The 17,183-nt window shown below is 29.8% G+C and overlaps 1 protein-coding gene across 1 annotated transcript; it reads right to left on the bottom strand.

Moving 5' to 3' along the window:
* Positions 1-10,671: 10,671 nt before the first annotated feature.
* On the bottom strand, positions 10,672-12,551 carry LOC105110406 (probable transcription factor KAN4). Its single transcript, XM_011005442.1, has 5 exons — positions 11,980-12,551; positions 11,789-11,865; positions 11,624-11,660; positions 11,411-11,519; positions 10,672-11,320 (listed from the first exon to the last, which is right to left on the bottom strand). Exons 1-5 carry the CDS (start codon positions 12,230-12,232, stop codon positions 10,783-10,785), a joined length of 1,014 nt encoding a protein of 337 aa, XP_011003744.1. The 5' UTR covers positions 12,233-12,551; the 3' UTR covers positions 10,672-10,782.
* Between the last annotated feature and the right edge of the window lie 4,632 nt (positions 12,552-17,183).

Raw genomic sequence — 17,183 nt, 5'->3', positions numbered from 1 at the left:
TCTATTCTTCCAAAAGCAAGAGATAAAATAGAATACACTTCACAAAGTAAAATTAAATGGAACTTAATAAAATAATATTCAATACATATTTTTAATTAATCCAGAAATATAAAAAATAAACCAATTAACCAAATATTGGAGGATAAATTTGAAAAACAATATTCAATTTCATAAAAAAGACATCAAAAACATAAAATAACTTGTTAAACACGTGACCTGAGTAAAGAGAACGAGATATCACACAAAGAGAAAATTAAAAAAAAAATATAAAACTCAATTTCTAATCAATCCAATATTGAATAATAAAATTAAAAAAAATCAAACACAAGCTAACATGGGTTAGCTTACAAAACCAGTAAACTAGATCATGAAACCAGAATAACCTAATAAAAAAATATTAAATAAAATTATGAACCCAATTTTCAAACAACACGATGAAAAAGAATTAAATTGAAAAAAATCAATTAACAAAAAACACAAAAAAAACTACTTAAGTAAACATGGGTGAACTCATTAAATATACAACATGGATCATGATGGAACCAAAATAACTTAATAGAAAGCAAACTAATAAAAAATATGATGCCCAGTTCCTACCAAATCCAATATCAAAAGTTGAAATTTAAAAAAATTCTATAATAATAAAAAAATAAAGAATAAATTTGATAAAACAAGATTGACAACCCACTTTGTTATTTTGAAAAAAGATGAACATGAAAACCAACGAGATAATAGTAAAAAGAGAAAGGAAAAAGAAAAGGAAGAAGTAGAATTGCCAAAGCCAAACCATAACTCTTCCATCAATATATGTCATTGAGTAAAATGGATTCGTTCCAACAGTACCAAAAAAATTGTGTTTTGAGTTTTCAATTTACTGCGTGCATTGCTATATTGTGGTAGATTTTATCATCCATTGATGCATGTGGAACATATACTAATAATTTTTTCCTTTCGTTTTAGTTTCTAATTTAATAAAAAAAAGGGCTCTAAACTTGTTTGATTTTTAGATTTGGCCCCTTGAGCTTAAATTTTTTTAAATAGATAAAATTGAGTTTTATTTTGTTAAATCAAACATAAATTAAGCAACAAAATTGTTCTACAACAGTGTTAAGTATTAACACCATACCAAGATAATACAAATATATCATCAAATCCAACCCCAAACCAACAAAACATAAAATGATTAAATTAAAAAAAAAGGTGACCTAAAATAATAAAAAGAAAAAGAAAAAGAAGAAACACTATGGAGCGCAGTGTTAACATCCATAATGGAATGTCTTGCTTCACCGTAATTTCAATAGTTTTTTTAGTTTTTTTTTAATTAAAATGTAAACACTTGAGTGAATTGTTGATTGTAATTTGACAATGTTGGGAGAAACTCTAAGGAATTTTGGGCTCCTATAAAACAACTCAATACAGGATAAAAGATTTCTAGTGTTTAAGTTGACAAAGATGTGGGAGTGATATAATGTGCAAAAAAAAGAAGATGAAGTGCAGGAAAACATTTGTAATTGTGAGTAAAATGAGCATGAAGTGTACGTAGTGAGTCATAGATATTTACATATTCATGAATCACATGAATTTGCGTGATGCAGATTAGATTTGCTAGCATACTACTTACTACTTGTCTTACTCGTCAGGATAATAATATAACATAATTATCTTTATTGCAGGCGGCCACACAACCAATATGTAAAATGAGATATTCTAACGGACAATCACACTATTCACTTGTAGTAGATGTGGTGTTCAGGTGGGCGGCTGTGTCTTATCATCTTTGGACATGTTTTATGATAATAAAGAGTCGTGTCAAAACAAAAACAAAAATTAATTGCTTGAAACACAAAGACGAGAGGACAAGGGGATCGGGTTTAAACCCATTCTTAATTAGCATCGAGCTTAGTTTTGAGCCCATTTTTCTTTGCCAAGCCACATATATGTTGATATGTTCTTCAGAATAGGAAAAACAACAGGTTAGTTTTAATTTACCTTCCTTAGGTTCCGATGCGTAGCAGTTTCTCTCCTTGAGGTTCCGATTATTTTTATGTCTTTCAATCATGTATTGATGCCCTCCTTCAAGTTATCCAAGGTAAGAGAAAAAAGTTTTTTCAGTTCCTGATTTTTTAAATCAAATAGAACCCTCCTAAAATAATTTAATGGAATCAAATCTTCCACTCCAATTAATTAAAAATTCCAAATGATACCATGTATGCATTTGTATTTAAAAATTTATCTTTTCTTAATATGATTTACGTTGAAAAAAAAAAGGTTTGAAAATAAGAATAAGATTAAATTAGAAAGAAAATAAAAGATTAAATCTTAAAACTAAGAATCCTAATATCTAAAGAAAAAAAATATCTTTTACTACGAAAGTATAATCATCAACTGACAAATTAGGAATATATCTAATAAAAACAATTAATTACGGCCCTTTGATATTACGAGTGCTCGACTTGTAAGAAAAAAATACTTAATTATTTTTTTATGAGCTTCTTAGTTTTAAATTTTTCTTTACAAATAATTTTTAGTTTGATATATATTTTATTGTTTTTATTATCTTTATATTTATATTCTTAAATATAAATGATGTATGTGGGATCATTTGTATTTTTTAATTGAAATTAGATGATTTTATATCATTAAATCATTTCAAAAGGTTTTATTTAATAAAATTTTAATAGTTTATAGGTTGAAAAAAAGTTACTAGTTGATTTGATATTGAAACTTCATGTGAGATATCAACACGGTTGAGGAGAAAAAATCGAATTTGCCTCAAATTTCGGGTGATAAACTGAAATTAACCCCAAAAAATTCGAAGCGTGTGTTTTGGAGTCCACGTGGAACGGCTTAGCAAAATCCTTACCTGTACTATAATGATTAAGGTTCCAAACTTGGACTAAATTCGGTTAATGCAGTGGTCTTGTTTCTTTCTCATGCATTCGCTTTGGCAAATAAGTGACAGCTATCACTCCCCCCCTGTATTATGGTGTGATTAAATAGCCGTGAAAGCTGGGTCTGATGACGGATAAGCACAAACTTTTTTTTTTTAAAAAAAGAGTGATTAAGAGAAGACAGCGATTATCTAATGAAGTAGAGCGAAGAAATGGACCAAAAAAACCACTCGAAAAAGGAAAAAATGGAGGGTTTCCCCCATAATATGAGGATATTTTTGTATTTTGGACGAGGTCATATGCCATTAATGGCAAAGGGAACATATCTCCCCCTTTCAAATTTACCAAATACTGGCCATGGAAAGTAAGGTCATATATGGTATTTTGTACTGTATTTGTTGTATAAATGTAGAGATAGGGAAACCTCATGCATCATCTCAGACAATTTGTATATTGCATTCTTTTAAGGTTAGTATGAGCAGAGTGTGAGTAGAGACTTCATTTCCTTTATAAGTTTTCTTTTCAATTGCTTTATTTTTTTGACAGTGCATTTCGTTGTTCATATTCTTGATAGATTAATTTGCTCTTTTGCAGGACTGGAAGTATTACAATACCATGGAGGCCATGAAAAGAAGTTCCAGCCCGGGATTACCACCCTGGCCTAAAAGGGCTCTTGAACTGACTTCTTTCAGTGCGATGCCTCAATCTGTCCATGCTTTAGCTCGTAGCTCATTTCAAGGTTTGAAAAAACCCTACTCCATGGACAGTAGTGTTACTAAATCCCCTTTCAATCCTTCTGATGCTATGATCATCTCATCATCATCAGCAGATACCAATAACAAAGAGTCCCAGAACCTTTCTTTCCCATTCGATAACAAGAATTCAACCACCAAGGATATTGCCACCGATCCTGCAATTCCTTCTTCTGGCGATAAACCCGTCAAAACTCGGGCAATGATCAGTGGTGTTCAGATCCGAGCAGCTCGAGCCATAGATCCCAACATGGACCCCAAAAAGCTTAAACGGTGAGCTATATATTGTTGTTAATGTTTTCTTTTTCAAGATAGATATTTTTTTGCGCTATATCAACTTTGATTCTCCTTTCCTTTAGGTTGTTACATATTTCAGCTTTGATATTTCATAGTGGACACTCCATTATTATTCAAACATTTACATCATTTCTTCTTTGTAGGGTCATATCGAATCGAGTTTCCGCACAGAAATCTAGACTGAAGAGGCTTCAATATCTCGCTGATACAGAAAGAAAAGTTAAGGCTTTAGAGGTAATCTCCCTTTATATATCTTACCTATGTTGTCAACGAACATAATTAAGAAATTCATTGGACGATTATCTACAAAGTTCTCAATCATATCATCTCCAATTGATATATAGGAGGAAATAGCAGTTCTCTCTCCCCGGGTTGCACTGTATAGAAGCCATCATCAGGCACTAAAAATGGAGCAGAAAATGTTAAACATGGAGATGTCTGCTCAAACTAGCAACAAAATGCTCAAAGATGGTACCCAGCTAACCCCTCCCGCCTACATGTAACATTACAGTATTATTTGGTGTCCAAAATTTACTAGACAATTTATACAATTGAACTAATATGTCTAGTTTATAATTATGCAATATATAATATCTTGGTAAATTTACTATCATACTAAGAAAATATATAAACTTTATAAAAGATAGAAATACAATTCACATACTTATCACACATAGAATTATAGATCAGAAAATAAAACTAGCTTCTAGCATGTATTGAAAATATAATTAACTAAGACCAATAAAAGATATTCATTGAAAAACTTAGCATACAATCAATATGAAATTTGTTGTTATTGTTAATAATTAATTTTTTATTTTTAAAACTTTATTGGTTTTTATTTGATGAAAAAAAACTAATTCAATAAGCATCAAAGGATTTCATCTCTACCATTTCTAAACAAGGTTTAATGAACACAAAAGATTATAAACTCAAATATCTTTTCATAAGAACTGATCCCAAACTTTAGATTATAAAGAAAATAAAGATGAGAACCATAGCTTAAAATAGAGTAAAACTAGAAATTTAGGTGAAGAAAAGTATATAAAATGTGGCAAAAAAACCAACAAAAAACACTCCTTTCAAACCCCTTTTCATAGAGAGTTTCTGGAATCAAAACTAACGAAATTAATCTATTATCAACTTTGATTACTTTTTATAAAATTAGAATTAAACTTAATAATTTTTTGTTTTAAAAAGCTATAAAAATGATCCAAAAAAATTATTCAAATTATGAAGAGTCCATTAAAAAAAACCAAATAAGCTAATCATACTTATTTCATGGGTTGTACAAGACAATAAGATAGAGAAAATAATTTTTTAGAGACCAAATATAAGCTCAAAGTTAGAGTTGATAAAAAAAAAATTTTGCAACTCAAAAAAATTATTTTACAACAAACTTACACCCTGACCTTGACTTATTTCAAAGCTTGAGTTGAGTCGCATGTGTAAATTTTAATCCAAAATCAATTTTGCTCAGGATCTCTCCCTTTAAAAATTTAGATATTTTTTTTTTATCAAATTTTAACTTTTTATATTTAAACTAAATAAACCATATCTTATTTTTTTTTTATATAGGATAGAGTTTTTAAAGGATAATGAGTTTTTCCAAAAACATGTTAATCAAGTATTTTTAGATCAGTTTCTTATTCATATATAATTTATTTAAATCATGTTAGTATTTTATATTAAAGAGTTTATATTAAAAATTAAATTTTAATAAAGTTTTAATTATAAAAGTAAATAAAATTTATTTTTAGTTTGATCTTAAATATGCTAATTAACTATGATTTTAAATAAATTTTCAATATTATTTATGTTTGCTAAATTATTTTTGCAGCTGAGATAGAGGACAACAAAGCAGAAGTGAGTAGACTGAGGCAACTCCATTTGACGCAACAAGAAGTTATGTTGGCTGGTTGGGAAAATGGATTCGATCAGCAGATGGCCGTGAATACAAACATGTTTCAACTTTCTTCGGAACGGATGGCTTATATTACCTCAATCCAAGGTACATATAATAGATCACATCCTTATTCTATTCTTATAAATTTTGATTACTGTTCCTTATAAATAAATAAATAAAGCTGGAAGTGAAGTAAAAAAGACTTTAAAATTTTAATTAGTAAAATATAAAAGGTTAAAATAACATACAGTAAATGAAAAAAGTAATTGTTTTTTTTTATTTTAAAAATTATTACGTAATTGTTTGTAGATTCAGGAGTTATTGGGTCATGGGTGGTTAATGGCATGTATGAGTTTTCATGGCTAAGCCTTTAATAGATTCATGACTCTTTTTTTTTTTACTTATTTATACTTGGATATATGTATGTATTGGACTTTGTTAAAGAATTTTCTCGAGTAAATAATTTAAACTGTTAAAAAAATAATATATAATTTATATTATTATCTAATAAATTTTATTTTAATAAAAAAAATATTTTCATAAAAAGTTTTCATGAGTTAAGTTGTTTCACGTGTAAATTAATTAAAATGGATATTAGTTGGTTACAGCACTTGAAAATAATCACTAGTTATAGTGTTTACAATGCATGGAAAAAGTATTGTATACATGAAAAAATATATATGCACTTCTAAGAACCTAAAACAAAACATAAATATATGTATTGTAATAAGATTGGACAAATCAAGATGAGTTAAGATCAAATTAAGGTGTTGAAATACCCAGCTTCTAGCCATTCGAGCATACCCGTTCAACTAGGATTTTTAGCCGTTGGGCAAGCCTAGGTGGCCAGCATAGCCGATACATGGGTATGCACATACCATTTTTTTTTTTTTTATCATCACTTGGTATAATAAGTAAATCTAAATATATCAAAAGGGGAGGAACTACGAATTCTCTAATTTAATAGAATAGGAACAGCTCTCATAATATTAAAATGAAATAAAAATAATAATAATGTGATAAAAATTTTAATCACGATGAAAGAAAATTGACTTTCTCGTTGATTTGTCAAATTGCACATATATTTGAATGGGCAAAGTAAATGACTTTAGATTTGATCTTTATTTTGGTCCTTCTACTCTCTTTTTTTGAAAAATCACCATTTATTAAGGTTACAAACTGAAACCCCCTGGAGATAGCCATATAATCTGTCCCTTAAGAGACACATGTCATGATCTTTGAGTCCACCTATGTGATCAATCCATTTGTTCATGAATAAGTTTTTTTATAAAAGGGTGACACCCTATTATTTTGCTTGCGTGGCATTGAAGAACATTGTTGAATAAGATTTTTTTTTAAGCTATATGTGTAGCAAAAAAAGGAGAATGCACTGAAGGAGTGCATAAACTGAATCAGCTTACTGTGAAACAACATGCAGATGGATGGAGGTGCGTGCTTGGTTGGGACCCCAGCGAGCAAGAAATGGCGAGTCCAAGTTTGCCTCAATTTGGCTCATCGATAGTACTGAATATGAATCCACAGTTGGGTGGCATTGAGCAGATGATGACGTTCAACTCCATGCCCACCAACCAAGATCCTGATAAGTATAATTAATTGCTCCTTGAATGCAAAACCTTCGGATGCTCTGTGGTTCGTGCATCCTTTTAATTATTTTTTCAATTGAAATTCCTTATATGTTTTAATTTTTGTTTCTGCTGTAAAATGAAAAAAACAATTCTCTCTCTATTTATCCATTCTCTCTTAGTGACTGATAGCTTGTATGTCTAGAAGTTATGGATAAACTTTTTATATTTTACTTTAATCAATGAATATTTGTTTTCAGTTTCTTCTTTTCTTTCAGTCACGTTTTTTAATGAATCCAAAAACAAAATTATTAAAGAAGCTTAAAAGAAAACTTCACCGGCCAAAGTATGCTCCTAAAAATGGTAGCATTTCTTAAAACGACATAAACCGCAGAAATAAATATAATTAGTGCTCCTTTAAGTGAGATCAAAATATATTTTATTATCCGATAAATTGATCTGGGTTAACTTGGTTAATGTTTTTAGATTTATTTAATTGAATATATATTTTTTAAATTTTACTTTTTAATAAATTTAGTTTTTATTTAGTTTTTATTTTTAATTTTATGTTTCAATATTAAATTATTTAATAATCAAGTTTTATTATAAAAAAATCAATATTCTATTTTTTACTAAGTTATTATGATCTTATAAATTTAATTTTTTTTTTAATTTCAACCAAAGCATTAGAAGACTCATGGACTGATTTATTTTTATAACTGGAAAAACAAACTGAATTTTTCTTAAAAAAAACCAAAAAATTCAGGCCCATTACATCAAAGTCTCTAAAAAGAATCTAGTTAAAATACCCATAAACTAAATTGAATTTTTAAATAGAAAAATAAATCAAACTGAATCCTTTTGTTTGAATTGAATTTTTGTTTCAGTTCAATTATTTAATTTTTTTATTTAGTTAGATAAATCGAACTGAATCGACTGGTTCTTACCTATGCGTGTGGAGCTCATAGCTGAGCCCCGTTGTTTTAAATTTCAAAGTCCCAGGATCTAAGGAAAAATCTTATTTCCCGGGCCCTATGTATCTTTTGGTGGACGTTGGGAAGAATTTAGAAAGCATATGTTTGGGGGATTTAATCAGTTAATGGTGGTGTGCTTCGGAGGCAGATAATTGGTTGTTTTTTGCTGGAATATCTTTGGGGATGTGTTATTGTGATAGAGGATCGTGCTGGCTTGGATAGATATCAATGCTTGGACTAACGATATATAGTTCAGGTGGTTTTTATACATGGAGAGTAGATTAAGATGAGTAGCTAAAGTAGCAATTACAGCAACGACGACGACGACAATACGGGCGTGCCGGTGGGTTGATGCTTGGGGATTGGGATGGTCCTTTCTTTTCAAGAAGGATAAAAGTTTAAAGTTTTTTTTTAGCTTGTATAGGTAATTAACTAGGTATAAAAAACCAATTTTAATTTATTTTGAAGTGTGTGACCGACTTCTACTAAGAAACAAGAGACAGCTTTAATAATCTTGTTCAAACTTCGATACGTAGTTGAATTTATAACAGGACATATAAATCTTAATTTTGCATGGTTGTATTAATTAAGAGTAGAGTTATCTGAGTTGTTCTGTTCTTCAAATAAGCAAGCATGGCTTTAATTTTATGAGATTCTTCTCCCTTTTTTTTTCTCTCTTTAATGCTGATGCATTTTAAAAATAAATTATTCTTGATTATTTATGTTGTAACCTTTAATTTTAATTAATAAAAAATATGAAAGTTTTTATATAGATTATAGTCTTATGGTTTTTTCCCGCATTGATGGGAGTTTTCTACATAAAATTTTCGGTTCTAATTTATTGTGACTGTTTAGTTATCTACATAAAATTTTTGGTTCTAATTTATTGTGACTGTTTAGTTAGTTTATTGATTGATTAATTATATTTTTAATATTTCAAAGACAAAAATAATTGAGATTTATGGATTATAAATTTAATTACATTGGTGTCTTTTCCCAGCAGTAAAACAGCAACTTTTAATAGGAATTTTTTGTTGCAGTTTCAAGTTTTCGTCATTTGCCTTCCCGCATGTTTTGTCTTTAGAGTCTTATTCATTTTAGGAACTTGGAATAATGTTAGTTTCAAGACCATTACAGCTTTATATTATTCTGTCTCGTAAACATCACTTGAATTTTGAGATGGTATTATATATATTTTTTATGTTTTTATATACAATTGTCAAATTCTGCGTTTAAAATATAACTAAAATTCATATGATATCAAATGCCCAAAGAGCTTTTAAACCTAAAACACAACATAAAACTTGTAGTTTTGGAGATCGAAGTTAGTTCTGAAGTGCCATCATTTGATTCAATGATATATAGGAGTTTTGGAGCCCGTAAGATGGCGGAAAAAACATCAGTCTTTTATATATAGCCCTGGGATTGAGGCACAGGCAATTTTAAGGTCAAAATCTACTCTCTTTTCTCATCAGATTTTCTAGGCCAATTTTAACCCACACAGATATCGCCAATATCTTAATTACTTCTCTGATTTCCAGTAGTTAAAACTTTAGTTATCAATACAAATATTTTGGTTTATTACGAATATTAAATTTAATTTTCTAATTCGGTCCAAGTCATGAGATTGTTAGGGCTTCATAAACTTTGTTAAAAAAAAAGATTCAGACTTATCAAAATAAAAATCTCTAGCTAGTTTCTTGCATGTTGATCAAACCCTTTGCGTTTCACTACTGTTGCATCAACGGCTTATTGGGTTTTGTGATTTTCTTCTATCCGCAATTTTCACTAATAAGGAGAGCTTTATAGTTATAATATTTTCTTGCTTAAAAAACAGCATAGAAAAATGGATTTAACCGAAAAAAGAAAAATAGAGAAAAATAAACCATCTGATTATTAATTTTTTTGCCAGGAGAGGTAAGCAGAGAGGCTTTCCGAATTTCTCTTCAGTGAAAAATCCTTCGGTATATTTCTGTTATATATTTCAGCAATGATAATTTTGTACCTGGTCACTTGCAAGAAGAATAAAATTAATCCTAGCTATCAAGTTCTCACTTCAATTAATGCATAGTATTTCTAGTGGTGTGGGAATGCCTTGATAAGCAAAGCAAATGTATATCTCGAATTTGTCCCCTTTTATTTTCAAGAAAAAAACAGTTCGTCGTTTGCAATTTCAAGGTTAGCCACTAGTTTAGACTGAAGGAAACATATACATATATATATGGGAAAATTCCATGTAAACAACGCATCAGTATCTGGAAATGGATAGCATAAATGGGAAATCATGACATTACTTCATATCTCAGTACACAACATTAATTTATTTGTACCAATGCTCTTGTACAAGTACCAACAAGATCTCACTTTGAATTCTCAGATTCACATAGTCAGATCAAGGGTACTTGTCCATTTCGGGTACTTTGAAGGCATGTTCAGAGTTATAGAATTGCATTCTTTCGTTGAGGTAGAAGATAAAGAGAGATATAAATTGCTGCCCACATCTTCCACATCCCATGATAAACTTCTCTTGACTTCTTTTCCTTTCAATTTTGTGCATAGTGAGAGAGTTAAATCAAGATCATCAACCTTCCTTTTAGCCTTGTTACACTTTTCCACGTTGAAGCTCCACTTTGTCTCTAAGCTTATTGATTTATTAGCAGCTTCTCCTCTTCTTTTAGAAAGTTGGGCTACAAAATAAGGTTGTTTTATGGTTGAGCTTGTTTGGCTGCGGATTGACTCGCTATTGTAGATCGATTTGTGATATTGAGTATCCTGGGATTCTTGCATTAGCTTTTCTCCACTGATCTTCTCAGCCATTGAGCTGTAAAATCCAGCTCCTCTTCTAGTAGTTATGCTATCCGGTACAGAAGGCTTGGTGATCCAGTTTCCATGTCCACTCCAAGGAACGTTTCCACATCTGGTGTGATTTGGAAACTCATAAGCTTAAGCCCAAAAGGAACCACAAGTTCAATTTTCAAGAAAAAAGATACATATATTTGATTAGTACCTGAAGTTAGAATTATGATTGTGATCAATGTTTGGAAGCAGAGAGTGTTGCCAAAAGTCGTGAGAGAATTTGTCCGAACTGCGAATTAGATCCCCCATACCGTTTATAACTGTCAATTTATGAATTAGGAACGCATAAGTAAACAATTAAGAAACAAACCCTAATAACTAATTTATTCAAAACATACGAAGGAGAAAATCACAAAACTGGCACCTTGACCCTGATCGTCAATCTTCTTGCTCCGGTACATCTGCTTCCAAACGCCCAAAAAAAAAGAGAGGATATTAATACGAAATTAAGTGATACGATCAATCATCTGAGAATTCAGTCAAAATTTTCTAACTTTGTAGTAAATAATTATGGGATTAGTGCTATTACCTGTAGATGGCTCTTGACATCAGCAATACGTAGCCCCTTGAAGTTCATTAGTTGCAACACTAGTTTTGGGGTTGCCCCTATAGCAAACAAATAGATCACAAGTTAAAGTTCAAAAATAATTATTCAGAAAACACAAGTATTCAGAAAAACATCATCATGGTCAAGAAGTGGGAGAGATTCCAAGATCTTACTCTCGTGACCACCAAGTCTCTCCACAGCTTGAACAAAGCAAAGATGAAGATCAGGAGTCCATCTTAGCCTAGGTACCTTCGATCTTGCATATGGCCTTACCCCACTAGAGCTTGCTTTCTCGCACTCCTCCACAATGCTATTACTCGAGCTTCCGCTATTTTTAGTCTTACTTTCATCATCTCCTTCCTCATTGTTCTTGCCTGAAGGATCAAACTTCAAACCATCACTATTCTGATCACTTCCCGGCTTCATAATTCAATATAGCTAACTTGGAGCTGTAAGGAGGACAGCGAGAAGCTTCTATATATATAAGAGGAATTATTATTGACTGAAAAAATCATCACAAACAGTTACCCAGCAGGAACTTCTGGGTTCCGATAATTCCTGCTACAACTTTTCTCTTCAATCATCATTAATATTTCAAATAGAGTTTAGATATTCCAACAGAAAGTAATATTTCAGCTGACATGGCTAAGATATATCCATCTGAAATGTTGATATATACCGAACCCTAATTAACTCTCAAAAGTCACAGCACATATACATTTTAATTTCTACACCTACTTTTATAGGCAACCACCCACACACACTTATATATACAATGAGTACTCGTACATGTGACGCTATTTATGTCTGGAATGGGCATCATTCATGTAATGTTAGCCGTATAGGTTTGGTAAAGGTTAGAACTGAGAAATAAAAAATCCTTACGAGAGGGAAAAAATTGCATGGTGTAAAGAGATCCTAACGGAATGCCTGGGCAAGCAGTGCACACGCGCTTGGGGAAGCACGTCTAACCTTTTCGAATCCTGACATCATTGATCGTATGCATGGTAAAATATAATAGAATGTAGTCACCGAGGAACTGTTACTTAGTTAAGGCTGTGTTTTTTTATACAAAGTGGTTCCGAAAACTTTTAGTTAATAAAAAAATTGATTTAATTTTTAGAAAAATATTTTTAAAAAATAGTTAGGAGGAAAATATTTTAAAAAAAATTATAAAAAATTTAAAAATATTATATTATTTGCTAATTATATCAAATTTGATTTTTAAACTTTTGATTATTATAAATATTTTGTTTGAAATATTTATTTTTTAATTTTATCTCTTAAAATTTAAATTTTATATTAACTTTAGTCCTTATTTTTATAATTTTTATTTTTTTTCCTTATCATTTTTTTATTAAGATTTTTTATCTATCAAATTTGATCCTCAATATTTTGATTATTATTTATTTTATTTGAAATAATTTATGAAATATTAATTATTATTATTTTAATTTTTTCATCTTTTATTTTTTATATTTAATCTCTATTATTTTGATTATTATTTATTTTATTTGAGATAATTTATAAAATTATATTTTTTTTCAATTTCATTCTTATTAAAATTTTTAATTTGTAAGATTTGTTTTTCATTATTTTAATAAACTTAAAAAAATATAATAATAATAAATTATCCAGCTTATTCTTCGTAATATAACTAGAAAGTATTTATCAATTTATTTTCTATTACATTATCAAACATTAGAAAATAATTTATTTTTTTAAAATTTATTTTAAAAAAATTATTTTCTAATAAATAAACATAACCAAAACCAAGTAATTTCAATATTTTTGTTTTGGCTTCCTGCACCGAGAAAGTGCTTGCAAGAGAAAATAACACAGGAGCCCTAAAAGTGTAATTAAAATGCAAATGAAAAGAGGCGGGCATGGGGAAGGCTGACAAGCCCATGATTCTTGGTGTCGGTGTTCACGGATTTGTCTTTGCCTGTATTTATAATATAACCGTATACCGAATAACAACAAGGCTTGTATTTTTGGCTTCTCCGAGGATTCCTCCACCTCTATGTGTCTGAAGTTTTAATATTCTGCTCCTGACATGTCGTCAGATTCAATGCTGTTTTCTAATCCAAACAAGGTAAGATTCATGATACTCGATCTCTGGCACAAACATTCATGGCATTCTATAAGGTTTGGGGGTTTACCTAAATGCATTGAGCAGAAAAAAAAATCTTCGGTAAAATGGTTCAGATACTGGTAAAGACCAATTTAGGATGAAACCGAGGAACTAAATCTTAAGTAATAGCCATCCACTCGAGCTAGACGATGCTCGGACAAAGGTTAACTACATGTCAGAATCTCATTAGGTTGTCATCACTAATTGCAATTCACATAGATCTTCCCATGCAAATTAATGAACCTGGAATCCGATTTGTTTGTTCCAGCTGGCATGCAATCAGTATTCATCACTTGCAAGTATACCATGCGATCGATCCAAGGGTACTGACATAAATTATAATTCGATCTCTGCCTCACGCTTCGAGCTTCTGCTTGAGCAACTAACAAAAAAGGAAGATTTTAATTCACATTCGTCTGACTAAATTGATTTCAATAAATTAAGGAACTCAGCCCTAAACTGTCATAAATTGATTAATTCATCAAATGTCCATGGATTTGCTCTCCCAGTACCGTACTAATTGCAAGATTCATGATAACCACTGGACCGGCTAAATGCCTAGATATTAATTAGTTAATCCTGTCGCACATAAACCTGATTTCTTCTTCGCAGTTTTTTTTTTTTACTATGAGATTTGAATTTAACTTTGAGGGTCTCGATTTTAAATTTTTAATCATCGAATCAATATATGCCTTGTTGGCAAATATTTATAATCATTTATTTGGTTCTCACGAGCATTGTACGTATGTTAATTAATTGTTTTTTTCTCGTGATATTCCTTAATAGAATTAGTGTACCTGATTAACTAATCAAACGCGGATAGATAGCGACTAGAACTTGATTCCCAGAATTCTTTTATCGAGATCTTGAATTATTATCATGCCAAGATGCGTCTTTCATAAAACCTACCATGTCATCACAAACTTACAATCATGTTAATTATATAAACTCTGTGCTTAGCAGAAATATTTCGAAGAACTGGCCCTTTTGTGGTTATCAAAAGGTTGTCTATAGACTTAAGTCTTTCATGTGGATATAAAACTGGTGTTGCTTGTTTTTTCTGTTCATTGAGACTTGAGAAGATTAGATCACTTCAGTGCAAAGGTCAACTCCCAACAATTTATCCCATTATTCTATTTGTTGCAGGCCTCCAAGAGCATAAATATTTTATTGCAAGAGAACACATAACCTACTAACGCGGATCAAACCATTATTTCAGAATGAGCATGTTTGTCTTATTCTTTCTATCATCATCAGACATCCACCCCTCTATTAATTTTTATGTCCATCATAGTACTGCAGAATCTTTATTATTGCTATTTGTCATGCTGGGAGGATTACGCATTTCCACATCATGCCATGCTCAGCTAGAGGTAATCGAGAGCTTCAATCAAACTCAAGACCTTCCAAGGTATACAAGTAAAGACGATGGAGGGTTGGAAAATTAAGGTTAGTGGATCTAAAATTGTCTTCCGGTCTAAGGTCCAACCTGGAAGAGGATCCAGTTCATTAAGTTATCGGTCAATAGGTAAACCATGTCTCTACATGAAGTTATTTTGGGCCGGGCCCTTGCCACTGAGGTTTCAGAGTACGGCAAAGCTCATAGTTGCATGTATCATCAAGTTGAAGCCCTTGGGCAACATTTTGGGCTACTTTGCTGCCATGGGAGCCTGGCACACATCAAATGATGAGATCTTTGACTCCGTATGTATGTATGTGTATTCATGTAAAAGCACACTTGTAGAAATTATAGACAACATGAATCGCGTTTAAAAAAAAAATAAATGTATTTTCTTAGTTTAAGGAAAATTACAACGCAAGTCGGTTTTTTATAAAATAAAGAGGTGTTTAGAAATGTAGCAAGGATTATTTTTTAAAGTTTTTTTAGAAATATATTAAAAAAAATTGAAAATAAAAAAATTAAAGTGAAAAATAAAAAAATAATTTTTTTCAAAAATATTTTAAAACACAAAAATAGAATGCTTCCAATATATATATATATATATATAGGTAATTGAAAATTATCACCCACCGCGATAGTAAATGGTTTCGATCCGTACAAATAAGGAAATGAAATATTTTTTTCGTTTTTATTGCATGGGCTTGGATATCGTTCGTGTATTTGGAATTAAAAAGCCTACTTTGTAACATGGGTCACATGCATCATGATGGTGTGATCAATGGACTTTGGGCTTGAGTATCTCCTCAGCTTTCATGTACAAGGCAAACTCGAGCTTGTTTGTTAATTTTTTTTTTCTTTTTTCGTTTCTATTTTTATTTCCAGTAGAGATTGAAAGATCTGTTCATTTGTTGAGAATAAAGAGAAATGTTTTGAAAAAATAAAATAAAAGGCACATTAAAATTATAACTATTTTTCATGAGAAATCATGATTATGATTAATTTATAATTATCGACTTAATATTTTATGTTTATGATATCTGGTTATAAAATTTTATTTTATTTTATTTAAATTAGATTATGTCATAAAAAATAAACTAAAAAATAACTTAAAATTTTAATTTCTCTTTTTTTAACTTCATTCTTAAAAAAAAAATTAATTTTTTTTAATAGGTGTCCATTTAGGGAATGTTTGGCATGGTTTCAACCTTTTTTAATGCTTTCTAAAAGTAATTTTGACTTGAAAGTAAATATTAAATAAATATTTTTTATTATTTTTTGATAATCTTAACACAATGATATAAATTAAAACAATATTTTAATATATTTTCAAAAACATTATTTTAAAAAATACCATACATCAAAGTTTCAAGTACCTTTCTAGATGTGTTTGTTTTTGCATTAAAAAAATATTTTTGAACTTTTTTTTTTATTCACACTATTTTTTTATAATTTTACATTATTTTAATATTTTGATATTAAAAATAAATTTAAAAAAATAAAAATATTATATTTTAAAATAAAAAATATTTTTAAAAACATTAACTAAACCTCCTTATAAACTTAGTCCCCCCCCCGGACCAAAAAAAAAAAAAAAAAAAAGGTGGAAAAAAAGTTGAGAAGATGGCTTTATTCATCCAGGTTGTCTCGAAGACTCTAATGTCCAAGTCCAAATAAAGAATTAAGCTCGCTAGTTGTCTTGAAATAATTAAATTGTCCCTTTCTTTACTAAAAAATGTATTTTTTTTAAAAAATAAATTATAAAAAAAGTGAATTATTTTTTGATATTTGATAATATAATAAAAAATAAATTAAAAAATATTTTTCAATATTTAATTATATCA

Source organism: Populus euphratica, unplaced genomic scaffold, assembly GCF_000495115.2.
Source record: "Populus euphratica unplaced genomic scaffold, PopEup_1.0 scaffold3.1, whole genome shotgun sequence".
In the NCBI taxonomy this organism is placed as follows: domain Eukaryota; kingdom Viridiplantae; phylum Streptophyta; class Magnoliopsida; order Malpighiales; family Salicaceae; genus Populus; species Populus euphratica.
This window is presented reverse-complemented; position numbering and strand designations above follow the sequence as displayed.